The 14,468-nt window shown below is 41.8% G+C and overlaps 1 protein-coding gene across 1 annotated transcript; it reads right to left on the bottom strand.

Annotated features, from left to right (window-relative positions):
- Positions 1-1,405: 1,405 nt before the first annotated feature.
- LOC135700365 (cytochrome P450 4c21-like) lies at positions 1,406-11,385 on the bottom strand. The gene is made up of 6 exons (XM_065220855.1): positions 11,034-11,385; positions 10,640-10,895; positions 10,414-10,540; positions 2,142-2,318; positions 1,656-2,076; positions 1,406-1,593 (listed from the first exon to the last, which is right to left on the bottom strand). Exons 1-6 carry the CDS (start codon positions 11,383-11,385, stop codon positions 1,406-1,408), a joined length of 1,521 nt encoding a protein of 506 aa, XP_065076927.1.
- Positions 11,386-14,468: the final 3,083 nt, after the last annotated feature.

The following is a 14,468-nucleotide window of genomic DNA, read 5'->3' as shown; positions in this document are numbered from 1 at the left end:
GGACTTTGTACTATCCTTTCACTCCACCGAAAATTCCCATAAGAAACTGTATATATTTGCTGAAAGAGCAAATTTTTCGACGGTGCCGTCAACGCCAATCGAGCACTGGTACGGAGCGTACAACTCAATGCTCTTCGTGGTGTGTAAAAGAGGCAGTACGCAGTGTAGTGTTGCGTTTAGACATGCCTGTAACAGTATTCTATGGCAACTTAACTGATAGTCAGTCACTAAATACCGATTGTCGGTATCATTTCTGTTCTTAATTGATATATAATTTTGCTTTACAAACCAGAGCAGTGAAGGCATAATCAGTAGCAAATTGATGTTTTTTCCGATCTCATACGCTCTCAATATCACGCGTGGTATTGGAGCAAAATATCATTGATTTTACAAGCCTCTTTTATATTGCGAGACTATTCACAACGTGTAAAGTTGAAGCTGAGGGTTGAATCGACGCAAAAATGATTCCATTGCACCTCGTTTCCTTAGAAAGAGAAGTTATAATAATGCTAGGGTAAACGCTCCTATAGTTGCGGTACGTTAGAAGCGTTAGGTTCCTATAGTTGTGTATGGAGACTCCATACACAACTATAGGAACCTAACGCTTCTAACGTATCGCAACTATAGGAGCGTTTCCCCTATATCTTTTTTCTCTTCACCGATGACATACACGACTGATGCCAGCGGTTATGGAAGCTTCGGTTGCATTCATGAAAATCTAAGAGAAAATGTGACAATACGGGGGCGAAAATGAACCACTTTTCTGTCAAACGTGAACCAGCTCCTGATTGGCCGATTTCATGTGCGTAAAGCGAACCCCACACGGTAAGAAATATTGTCAATACTTACAAGTATTGACAATAATATTGATGATGTGAATACAGAAATATTGTCAATACCGATGTATTGACGTCAATATAAAATGTATTGACATACGATTATTGTCAATACAAACTGTCGTGTAGGGTCCACTTAAGATAGACATAGAGATAAAGATAGAAATAAAAGAGGAAGAAGCCAATTGTCACCTCTTTCTCTTAGATGAAAATCAATCTCACCACAGTTTGGTAAGAATTGCAGCTGGTGAGTTTTGTTAGCTTGATATTCCGAGCTGCAATATTCACCGCAGTTGTTTGCTTGTTGATTTTTATCTACGATGATTTTCGTGATCTTGTGATCTTTGGTGATATTTGGTTTTTTGATATTTTTCCAGCACTGAACCAGAGTCAGCAAAAAAAAAACCGAACTCATAAATCCTGGTCAAATGTGCAGTTATTGATAGAATAGCTAATGAAATGGTGCTGCACTTTACGACAAATGAAACCTGAAATCCGATTTATCCTAGCATAAACTTAACTATACCTATATTCAAGTGATTTTATTACAAGCATATTTCATTTGTTCATTATTCTACCTCAGTGGAAAGATTCGGAGGATTTCGCTTCGTCAGCTGCACCAAATGTTGGAACGGTAGCTTCAGCGTCAGGTCATGTCTAAATGTCATATCTTCGTGCTTGATTTGCGAGCTAAAGTGAAAATTCCTCACCAGATGAATCATAATCAGCTTCATGCCGAAGATCGCGTAGCGCCAACCTGAAATAGATTGGAGGTCGTTAAAGTAAATTACCCCTTCCAAATAACTGAACTCAACCCACCCAAACAGTTCTTACTGCCGGCACTGTACGGTAGGAACGCCGCCGGGTGTCTGTTCTTGATCCTTTCCTCGGTGAAATTCTCCGGATCGAACTTTTCTGCATCCGGTCCCCAAATGTCCGGCCGCTTGTGCATCGCGAAGAGGCTCATGATGAAAATGTTGCCCGGCGGCACCTTGACGCCATCGATCTCGATTTCGGCGGTGTTTTCGCGAGCGACATAGGGCACCACCGTGCAGTGGCGTTGGACTTCGTTGATGAACATATCCAGGAAGATCAGCTTCTTGATGTTCTCCGGTGTGTAATCCTTGTAGTCGCTGGGGAAAACTTCGTCGATTTCAGCGTGCAGTCGATCTTGGATCTCCGGGTAGAACGTAAGGAACAGACAGGCGTGAGCCGTTGCCAAACTGGTCGTATCGGTTGCCTTGGATGAGAGATCGTTAGTCAATTGTTAAGAATTCGGAAAATGAGGATTGTCAACAAACTAACCCCCGTTATGACAGCATACACGTTGTCTCTGATTTGGATATCGTTGAACTGTTTTCCGTCGTGGCTGACTCCGAGCAGTTGATCAACCAGAATTTTCGGTTTGTTGTATTCCTCTTCGGCGTTAGTATCGTTGTTGTTGCTTTTGTTCAAGAGGTATTGTTTTCGCTCTATCAGTAACTAGAAAAAGAAGGGCGGGTTTAAATAAAGCCAACAAAATTCAGCAGTTTTTCATGATTCGGAATATACTCTGTATTCAAAACTCGACGGTCTTAGGTTTAAAAAAATTCGAAACTAGAGAGACATTTTGCATAAGAAAGTCCCGCAAAAATCTAAATAATCATATGAACCGTTGCGAGTTCAGAATTTGCTCACAAAGCGGCGCTAGGGTGCACTTGAACTTGAACCGTTTGATAGCTGAATCTCGGCACCGATCATTCCATGCCTTGGAAACCTGCTTAAGGCCGTATATGGACTTTTTCAAACGGCACATAAGATCTACACCGCTCTCAAGTCGCTCGGGCTGCGCCATGAAAATCTCTTCCGTGAGCGAACCATTCAAAAAGACCGTCCCAATCTGCTGGACAACCATTTTCTTTTTGTTGACCATCGCCAAAAGTGCACGCAATCTATCCAATCTGGCAACCGGGGAATAGGTCTCACTATAATCGAATCCAAACCGATCGCTGAAGTAAGTCACTCAGCACATTGTGCCGAAATTAGATTGGGCACAGCTTGGACACATCCATCGACACACATTCGGCATACATTCGGCACAATCTCGTAGGCATTGGATTGTTGTAAATAAAATGGGAGCACTGCTGGAAAACTGCCATTGAAGTTGTTCACTACATTACGTGCTGTTTGATTGTATATTCATGAACATCTTCACAGCTGATGCTCTACACTTAACCCGAAAACTCAGAAGTAGCAAGAGACTGGTCGAACTGGGTCTCAGAGTCGGCTTACTACTGGGTGATCAAGGCTACGATTTTCCTCCCTTCAGTATCCTTCGAGTGTTTTGTGGTGCAATTTTCAGGCCTCACCTCTTCAAAAAAATTTCAATGAAGCTTACATTCATCAGAACGATGCAAATGATGCACCAGAAAAATGAATAAACCTTGCTTCTACATTCACCACAGTGTTGCGAACTTTCCACCAGAAATTTTCAGTTAAATGTGCACCTCCAAATTTGTAGCATGATTCAATATGTCCACCAGAGTGATTCATTTTGATAAGTCCCTCCATGCACCATCTTGATGATATTTGTACACCATAAATATTCAATAAAAAGCTTTTTCTTCGATTTACCACCACGAAGGTGGATTTTATCAACCTTAAATTTACCCTCTTCTTGAAAAAAAAAAATTACTCCAGAATTTATTATATGCACCATTGTGGTGCAATTTTTTGACCAAAACATTTCATTGAAGTTTGCCCCTTCATGCACCTTTGTGGTGCAATTTTCAGGCACCATCTCAAAGGAATTGACGCAATAGAAGGTTTTCAGTGCCCTTATATTATGAAATGAAATTATTTTACCTTCCAATAAAGAAGAGATGAACCAGCCTCTGGCTGAAAGTCTCGCTAATAAAGATAACCTAACCTAACCTTCAAATCAAGGTATTAAGAAATCAAGTTATTTCATATCATAATTTTGTAAATGTGGAAATAAAAATCTTATTTATAAAAGGTGGGGCAATTTCCCCACCCTGTGCACGCCAGTGCACGAGCTTCTCCTTCAGTATGAACTTCGATATCACCTGCAACCTATCCGATTTCCGGCAGCTCAGCCCTCACATACCCATTAGAGTGATGCAAAATTTGAAATTTTCGCTCCACAATACTTAAACGATTCCAAATCAGATCCTGACTAACCTTTCAAAATTTAAACCCATTTGGTGAGAAACAAAGATGGCACAAACCATTTGAAGTTTGTATGGGAATTACTATGGTAAAACCAAGATTTTTGTTCATGTCTATCTAATAATTCACCATATCGGTTTGCTTCAAAAGCTTTCAACTGTACTTGTAGGAAATTTTCCCAACTACAACGTTGCTGAAGACCACTTTTTGATTAAATGCAAGGATCGAAAGTTATCAATGGTTCAATGCACTGATGTCTTATGATCATGCTCAATCAACTGCTCAGCAGGCAACAGGCAGGTTTCTGGGGCGTTGAATAGGACACAAAAATCATGGCTACTATGTCACACTGCAAAATACAGTGTTCATTCCTAGTTGAGCATTCAGTCGGTTAACAACGTCCCGGTTTCAGTTGCGCAGCATCTAGTTTTTTTCGATGTTTTTTTTCCGCCGGAGCGGTTTTTTTTTTCACCCCCAATTGGGTGCTCCAAGTGACCAGTGTCCAACAGAGGAAGTGGAGTTCCATCGGCCAAGCCCCTTGGAGTTACCATCCACCTTTAATTCATCCCGGTAATCCATCACCGGAGCTAACAATAATCCGTTCAATCTTCTCCCAGTTGACGAGGACGACACTGACTCAGAGGGCAATGACGGAAGTCCTTTTGTTTTCAAAGGTCCTTCAAGGAAGCGATCCAAGAATGACTCGCAGAAAACTAAAAAAAAACTGACTCCCAAGCCCCCTTGGATAAATCAAGAGGTCACGGAAATAAACCGAAACCCAATCCACCGGGTTTTAAGCCTGTCGATTATGACAAAGAATTTCCGGGGCTTCCGGGAACATCTAAAATCCCAGATGTCCCAGTTTCGCAACCAGAACAGCAGAACGCCATGTTCACGCTTTCTGGAATTATGTACAGCATTCTCGATCTGTTCAACATCACTGACCCTCTACGGAGCATCATTAACATGATGCTTCCAATCGTGAAACCTTTTCTGAAGCAATTTGCTTCCAAGTGGCCCCTCCTTGCTTCATTCGTATCCTTCGATGGATAATTTTCCAAAAAATGATACGATATCTCTCCTTCAATGGAATTGTACAAGTATTTTACCAAAACTAGACATATTCAAATTTTTACTGCATAACATACACTGTGATGCGTTTGCTCTCTGCGAAACATGGCTCTCTCCAGATGTTAACCTTTCTCTTCACGACTACAACATTATCCGTCTCGATCGTGCAGATTCGTACGGTGGGGTGCTCCTAGGGGTCAACAAACAACACTCATTCTACAGAATCGACCTTCCTCCAGTGTCAGGTATTGAAATTGTCGCATGTCAGGTGAATATTAGAGGAAAAACCTTCGCCTAACGCCTCGTTATACATCCCTCCGAGAACGGCTGTTTCTCGGCGAGCGCTATCTGACATCTGTTCAGTGCTACCTGAGCCGCTGTTGATCTTAGGGGATTTTAATTCCCACGGTACAGGCTGGGGAGAGCTGTACGATGACAACCGCTCAACCATCATCTATGAGCTATGCGACGATTTCAATATGACCATTCTAAACACCGGTGAAGTAACTCGAATAGCCAAACCTCCAGCAAGAGAGAGCAGACTAGACTTGTCACTCTGTTCAAACTCACTATCATTGGATTGCATGTGGGTGGTAATCCAAGACCCCTATGGTAGTGATCATTTGCCCATCAAAATTTCGATTTCCAACGGTTCATCTTCACAGTGTCCAATCAACATCGCGTACGATCTCACGAGAAACATCAATTGGGAAGAATACGCGAACGCGGTCCGTGACGGTTCAGAATCGGTCGACGTTCTCTCTCCGTTGGATGAGTACTCCTTCTTATCGCGGCTCATAGTGGATTGCGCGCTTCAAGCACAAACGAAGCCTGTTCCTGGCACTACCATTCGCAAACGTCCTCCCACTGTGTGGTGGGACCAGGAATGCACCGACGTGAATAACGAGAAGTCTACCGCGTTTAAACAGTTTCGTAAATACGGTTCCCGCGAATACTTTGAGCGGTATACGGAGCTAGAGGAAAAGTTTAAGAGCTTGGTCAGGGCCAAAAAACGCGGTTACTGGCGTCGGTTCGTCGAAGGGCTATCGCGAGAGACTTCCATGCAAACGCTCTGGAATGTCGGCAGGAGAATGCGTAACGCGGCATCGTCGGACAAGGAGTACTCTAACAAGTGGATTTTCGACTTCGCGCGTAAGGTTTGTCCCGATTCGGTTCCGGTTCGATGCAACACTCGCGATCCGCCGCTGGAAAACGATGACATGGACTCCCCGTTTTCGATGGTAGAATTCTCAATTGCTCTTCTTTCATGCAATAACTCGGCTCCGGGAATTGATCGAATCAAGTTCAACGTGCTCAAGAACCTCCCAGAAGTCACAAAAAGGCGATTGTTGAACTTGTTCAATCAATTCCTTGAGCTCAACGTTGTTCCGGATGATTGGAGACAAGTGAGAGTTATCGCTATCCAGAAGCCCGGTAAACCCGCGTCGGATCATAATTCGTACCGTCCCATCGCGATGCTGTCGTGTATTCGGAAGCTGTTAGAAAAAATGATTTTTCTTCGTCTGGACAAGTGGGTCGAGGCGAATGGCTTACTCTCAGATACGCAATTTGGATTCCGTAGGGGCAAAGGGACGAACGACTGCCTTGCGTTGCTTTCAACTGAAATCCAATTAGCCTATGCTGAAAAACAGCAGATGAGTTCAGTTTTCTTGGACATTAAAGGGGCCGTTTGATTCTGTTTGCATCGACATCCTTTCGGACAAACTCCATGCGAGTGGGCTTTCTCCGATTATCAACAATTTCCTGTTTAATTTGTTGTCCGAGAAACGGCAACACGGAAATTGCACGAATCAGCTACATGGGTCTTCCACAAGGCTCATGTTTAAGTCCCCTCCTGTACAATTTCTATGCCAAAGACATTGATGAATGTCTGGCCGAAAATTTCACGCTAAGGCAGCTTGCAGATGACGGCGTGGTTTCCGTGGTTGGACCAACAGCACCGGACCTGCAAGGACCTTTGCAAGATACCTTGGATAATTTGTCTACTTGGGCAATGAATCTGGGTATCGAATTCTCTCCGGAGAAAACAGAAATGGTTGTTTTTTCTAGGAAGCTTTAGCGTATCTGAGGCAGAGATGCCAACAGCGAATCAATTTCTTTCGTTCCATTACCGGCACTTCATGGAGAGCCCATTCGGAAGATCTGATAAGACTCTACAAGACCACCATTCTCTCGATTTTGGAGTACGGTAGCTTTTGCTTTCAATCGGCGGCGGGGACGCACATATTTAAGCTCCAAAGGATTCAATATCGTTGCATTCGAATCGCGCTAGGTTGTATGCAATCGACGCATACCATGAGTCTTGAAGTTCTTGCGTCCTCCCCTTAACAAATCGTTTTGCGGATTTATCGTTCCGGTTCCTCATCCGCTATGAAGTCATGAACCCGCTGGTGATCGAAAACTTTGAGAAGCTGCTAGAGCGGAATCCTCAAACACGATTCATGAGCTTGTACTACGAGTACATGACTCTGGACATCGGTCCCTCCTCGTTCAACCCCAATCGCGCTGTCTCTCATCATTTCAGTTGTTCTTCCGTGAGATTCGATCTCACAATGAGGCAGGAGATTCAAGGAATTCCAGAGCCTCACCGTTCCCTGATTGTCCCAACTATTTTTGCGAACAAATACCGCCACGTCCCCACCAAGAAGAGATTTTTCACAGATGGGTCGGTGATAAATGCTTCCACTGGTTTTGGAATAATTCACGATCTTCATAGCGCCTCATACAAGCTTCAAAAGCCGTGTTCGATATACGTTGCTGAACTAGCAGCTATATCGTACACGTTAGAGCGTATTGCCTCACTTCCACCTGACCATTATTTCATTTTTACGGATATGCGTTCAATGAGGCCGATGAAGCAGTCGGCGTATTTCCTGCAGGAAATACGATCGTCATTGAGTGCTTTATCAAACAGCTCGCATATCATCACCTTGGTATGGGTCCCTTCTCATTGCTCTATCCCGGGCAATGAGAAAGCGGACTCCCTGCCAAGGTGGGCGCTATGGAAGGCGATATTTACGAGCGACAAATCGCCAACCACGATTTTTTCACGATTTTTCGTCAGCAAGTCCTCGCCAACTGCCAACAAAAGTGGAATGATGGTGATCTGGGAAGATGGCTACATTCTATTGTCCCACAGGTGTCGATCAAACCCTGGTTCAAAGGGTTGGATATGAGTCGTGATTTTATTCGTGTAATGTCCAGGCTCATGTCCAATTACTGTTCGTTAAACGCCCACCTCTTCCGTATTACGCTCGCCGACAGCAACTTATGTACCTGTGGAAACGGTTATTAAACGACATCGAGCATGTTGTTTGGTCCAGCTCCTTGCATCATGAGGTGAGATCCGTTCTGTGTGATTCCCTTAGGGTCCGAGGAAAACAACCCTTTAAGCCAATTAGAGACGTCTTGGCTTGCCGTGATATCGACATTATAAAGCTTATTTACGACTTTCTTAAAGCTGTTGATGTATGTGTTTAATGTTTTGTGTTTTAGTCATCCTTTACGTTTAAGTTTTAAATTAGTTCAAAATGCTTTCCCTTGTCCTCCCTCCAAATGATCAATAAATGTAATCCCTAATCTCGAGTAAACCGCGAGTAATCGGCCCCCGTTTTACTAACATTAGTTGTAAGAAAATGATATTCACACACAATAATGTAAAACATATTCGGCTCCGCAAAGCTAACGCATTTGAGCCTTGACAAATAAATGGATTATTAAAAAAAAAATACAGTGTTGCCTACAGAGCAGCTGCTTGATCATGTCATAAGTTTACCAATCTCTTAAATAATTAATAACTTTTTCCTGTGTCGTTTAACATAGAAACGATCTTGAGCAAAGTTGTAGCTGAGAAAATTTTCTATAAGAATGGCTATCGAACTGTTTCGCAGCTCAATATGGAAAAAGACTAGAAGGCAATGCACAAAAAGTTAAGATTTCCAATAGTAAATTAAAAGGAAACTTCAAATGGCTTGTGTGAAGTCTGTTTCTAACCAAATGAGTTGTAACTTTGGGAGGTTAATCAGGACCCGATTTGAAACCATTTAAGCACTGTGGAGCGAAAAAGTCAAATTTTCCCTCAGTCTAATACCCATACGCGCCCTTCCCGATGTGCCTCGCCAGCGTGTAATTTTTTTTTGCTGTACTCTCCGTAGATCAAATCTTCATCGCATTGCGACATACGGGAGACGGAACTGGGCCGATCCGAGTGCTGCGCAGCGGCAGTATTCTTGATGGCCTGCCCAAGTGAATTATCCACCGTACTAGTCACTAGAACGTCAACGTCAGATTCTGATGCTTATCTTCATCAAGATTTAAATTTTTGATCGTTGACACCAAATCTATTAGTGGACAGCTCGCTCACATACAAAGTCACCCCAAGCGACGCTAAGATCGTGATTTTCGCTAATGTAATCGTAATTATTTAAAATAGTTCCAGTGTACCAAAATTGATGAAATTTTGGATTTCGGTTCCATTTTTAATGCAGATAACGAATATATATTTACCTCAATACCCCTAAACAACCCAATTGGATATTTGTTCATACATGAGCCCCTCGAAAATGAATCAGCACTGTCAGAAATGACGTTCGTTAGGCTACAGCCCACCTTACAGGAGCCCAACTAAAACGTAGCCCAACGAGCGAAATTCGACTATATTTCCATTAACTTCTGCTCGGATCCTTTCCGATAAAACCGGATTCTTAGTAACAGAATTGTTTCAAAATACTTTTCACAATCACAGTCGCTTCTCAATTGGGTTGTTTAGTTATTTATTATTCGTTATCTGCATTAAAAATGGAACCGAAATCCAAAATTTCATCAATTTTGGTATGCTGCAACTATTTTAAATGAGTACGATTACATTAGCAAAAATCACCATTTTAGCAACAATCAATACGAAACTAACGATTTTAAATTGGCTCACTACTTGACTAGCCTATTGGTCCCAAGCAAACGATTAACGTACCCCATTCTAGTCGAAATTCTAGTACTACGCAATGTTTGTTTTGATTCGCTATGAAAGTTTGACAGATGAAATGAGGGGTTATTGGTTTTTCTTATGTTTCGAGGGGTGAATCGATTAGTTAGGGATCGAAGAGAGTACCAGAGCTGAGCCAAAAAGTTGCGCACGTTTCTACGGGACCTTCTAGTCTTAGAGTTACCTCTATGATTTTAGTGCCCCTTGGTGGGACTTTGTATAGGAGCAAGCTGTCAACGAATAGATTTAGTGTCAACGATCAAAAATCAGATGATGTATAAAAATCGGTATATTTTTCGAAGTTAAACAACTCAATTTCCACAGCATTAATCGTACCTTTGTAAAGAAATCACAGATTATTCTTCGGCCTTCCTGCAGTTCCTTATAGTGGTAGGTCATTTGATAGATGAAATCCGGATACAAATGCACGGTTATCATTCTTCTGGAGGCTCCATTGAATGCTCTGTAACCGAAGAAAAAAAAAACCGGAAACGCACACATTTCAATCATCGAGTCCGTTTTTAAAAATTGTATAACAAATAATTGACAGCCAATCACTCACAAATCAAGTCCCCGCTTGAACTCATGCTTGCCCTCAGCCTGCTGGAGTACATCTCCGCCGAGTGTTGTTCCAGCAGCCATCTCCAGGGCGCAAACGGCCGTATACTTTTGGATGTTGACCGTTTCCCGATCAGTACATTCTAGCAAACTGTCCGTCATCTTTTCGCAACACTTGACAAAGTACGGAACGAACCCGTGCACAATCCGTTGGTTGAAGGTGGAATTCAGCCGCTTGCGGTTATCTTTCCAAACTGGCACTGCAAGAACAAGAATCAACGATCAACGATCAACGATGTCCTTTTTTTCTATCTCGCTCTCTCATAATCACATGGTGGTAAATGTCATCTCTGCAGTAAAAATGCACATTTACCATCAGAGGTAACATCACTACATACACTTGGCCGTGAAAATTCCCTGGGTAAATCCTGCAAATCGATACAGAAACGGTCTCTCCAGACAGTCCGGACTGGACAGGATCTGATGGATAATATCCGGATGGCTGGTCATCAAGAGCATTTTCGGTCCAGCCCAAGCCGTCGTGACTCGATCGGACTCTGAAAACAACCGCTTGATCACTTCGAACCGCTCCACATCGTTTTTCCCCAGCATAATCGTCGCATTGCCCAGTAAAGGATACCGCGGTTGAACCGAGGGCCATTTGTCCGCGAACCGGTACTGCTGCCGATAGGACCAGTACCAGATCACACCGAGGACAGCGATCGCTGTGGTGAAGATGATCAAGTACATATTGCGACACACACACACGATACGACCGCACTGAGACTTATGTTTTTCGAGGAAGTTCACGACTGATTCTACACCGTTCTACTCTAAGATCCGCGAAAGACTGGAAGGAAGCTGGGCCATGGCTTTCAGTTTTGTTTGGAATGGATGGATCTTAATTCGAGTAGTATTTACGGGCCTACCACAACAACGCACCGGTGCAGCATCATCACCATGGCCAACGATCATTATGGACCCGCGAGTGCGCGCGCTTGCTGAACATGATCTCAAGAGCATATTTTCATTATGTCGAAAGTAGCATTTGCATCGATCCGAGAAAAATAAAGTTTTGTTTTGATGACCGAAAAGTTATTCCTATTTCCAATTAAACACACTTTCATGCATAAAAATACTGGTTTTTGAGTCAACAGTTATTGTACGTCGTTTGGTGGCCCCCTAATGTTACTTAAGTCAAAGTGTATTTACCAGGATATTCGGGAGAATGATCAATCACATCTCCTTACGTGCAGCCTATTCATCGTTTTAGGACCACCGAAAACATCTTAGCAACACACTTTAATAATGAGAAAGCGAAACGACCAACGTACACTTTTCACGGATTTCTCAGCGCTGTTACTTAAGACAAACGGCATCTCCATAGAAATCGGGTGACTTGGATAACATTGAAAAATATTTTGATCGGAAGGTGATTATGTCAAAAAACAATTTGACTGGTAAATATATTTCAAAATGGGTTGTGATCCTATATTCGGCCAGTATATAGTGTAATAGCAGGAGCGTCGATTGACACTGATAGCTCGACTTTGTTTACCTTTGTTACTTTCGACGTTATGGAAATTTACTCTTGAATCTCAGGTTTAAGAACATCAAAACAAAAGCAGAAATGTACGCATTTCCGAACCCACAGAGGCCATCCATACATACGATTACCGTTAGAGTCCAAACATTACAAAGTAATTCCGCTCTCGTAAGCACAACTGACCTACAGTATAGTGTTTTCGAATGATGGATTAAAACCTCTCTGATGGAGCCGGTCGAAGGTGAGCGATGATGATGCGATGTTTGTTTAGGATAGAGTTGAAATTGATATCGATTCAACGATTATGCTCGGATGCGGTAGGGGTTCATAATGAGTGTTTGCTGGGTTTTAATTTTTAAAGATGCACCAACAGTGAACTTCAGTATCATGGTTTTTAATTGAGGATGGAAAAGCGGGGTTTGGATTTTGAGCTCGGATTACCCAAGACAAAGCTACTTGCGATTGTAGTAAAGTATCACTATGTGTAACTTTTTCTTAAAGCATTAGAAGGGTTAATCATTATCTGCTGGTAATCATACTTCTATATATTGTGCTATTAATAATGGAAAACTGGATAAAACTGGATGAATTCTCAAAAAAACTGGAAAATTTCGCTGAAATAATCGGTTCAACGCTTACAAACTGCATTTTGCGTTCAGCTCAATTGTGACTCTTTCATAGTTTGACTACGATCGTGAATTCATGAAAGAAAAGAAAGAAGCATAGGATAGAGCGCTACTTCGTCGTAATCGCCAATTTTCGTTCTATCGATCAGAAAAGATAAATTATATCACTGATTTCACCGTTAGTTCATTAGCTACAACATAAATCCAATTAGAGCGCATTGTATGAATATTTACGCTCATTGTAATCAAAACAAAAGAAGCGCTCCTAGCGACTCCCCTTACACGGTAAACAGCGTAAACACATAAATGAGTAAAAAAATACACATTTTTTATATTTATATGCAGCTGTCAAAAAATGTGTAAATTTGGAGATCTTAAAATGTGTAAAAAAAATACACATTTTAAGAATGTAGTACCAGTCAAAAAATGTGTATTTTTATACTCATTAATGAGTAAAAAAAACTTCAAACTTTGCTGTAGCCTGCCTTGTTTACGCACGTAATTTGTTTATATTTCAGTGAAGTACAACAGGAAAATGGAGGAACTACGGTCCAAGCTGGACACTAGATACTAGAAGGTAGGTGATTTATACTATTTTCATAGTTAAGTTTTGGAAAAACTTGCTTGCTTCATACTGATTTTTGTTTTTTCCTTAATTTGTTTTCCGTGCTGAGCACCAATGCTACTGACGCCAGGAAAGAAGCTCCCACACCTGGATCCTACCTATCGATCCATCAACTCATGAACCGGGAACCAATGGATTTACTTCCCTTCCGAAGGAAGGCGTGATTCTCGGCGTGATCAGAGATGTTATGCCTCAGAACATCCCAGCGGTGCCGACTGGGATTGAAATCAGGCCTGCTGGGGAAAGAGGCAATCACGCTTACAACACCGGCGCCGGTACTGATGTTTTGATGGCATTCCTTTTTTTAATAAAATATTATTGTATTCGAGCAATCTTTATTTTATAATTAACACAAATAAGAAAATTCCGAAGGCAATAAAAAACCATGCGCACCCATTATATTTAAGTTCTAGAAATGATTACTTTTTACACATTTTGCTGTAACAACCGTTCTTGAAAAATGTGTAAAAAATACACTTCTATTGACGTTTGCTGGGTTTACACATAAATGTGTAAACACAGTTTACACATTTTATGAGTAGACCCCTGTGTACCGTGTAGTCTACGTTTATCCGCAGGACGAAGAAAATCTAATGGCGTTTCAATGCATTTGGACGGAATTGAACCTCGTAGGACGATTTTAGAATCAAGAAGCAGTGTTTGAATTTTAACAATATCGCAATAATTTGTGACTCTTTGTCAAATCCAACGGTACGTATGGAAAGGTGAATAAATATTGGAAAAAATAACGTGGCTTACATGGTGATTACATCGCTTCATAAATAGAATGATTTGAGGTGAACTTGAATATTTTTGTATATTTGGCCGGCACAAATCTAGATAGAGCTGGAATTAGGGCATAACAGCTTTTGTAAACAATGACTTCTCTTGATGATTTCTAGAAGGTCAAGGCTCGCTCACGCAAATCAACATCACCATCGGGTAAGGGAAGACTTCAGCCATTCAAAATGTTTGATATTTTATAAATTGCTGTTATGGCTCGAGTGACACTTGCCTTTAATAAAGAAAACACGTC

This window comes from Ochlerotatus camptorhynchus, unplaced genomic scaffold (assembly GCF_037179485.1).
Source record: "Ochlerotatus camptorhynchus isolate MF236.1 unplaced genomic scaffold, CSIRO-AGI_Acam_v1.1 ptg000135l, whole genome shotgun sequence".
NCBI classification, from domain to species: Eukaryota; Metazoa; Arthropoda; class Insecta; order Diptera; family Culicidae; genus Ochlerotatus; species Ochlerotatus camptorhynchus.
The sequence above is the reverse complement of the archived record's forward strand: the minus strand, read 5'-3'. Positions and strand labels throughout refer to the sequence as shown.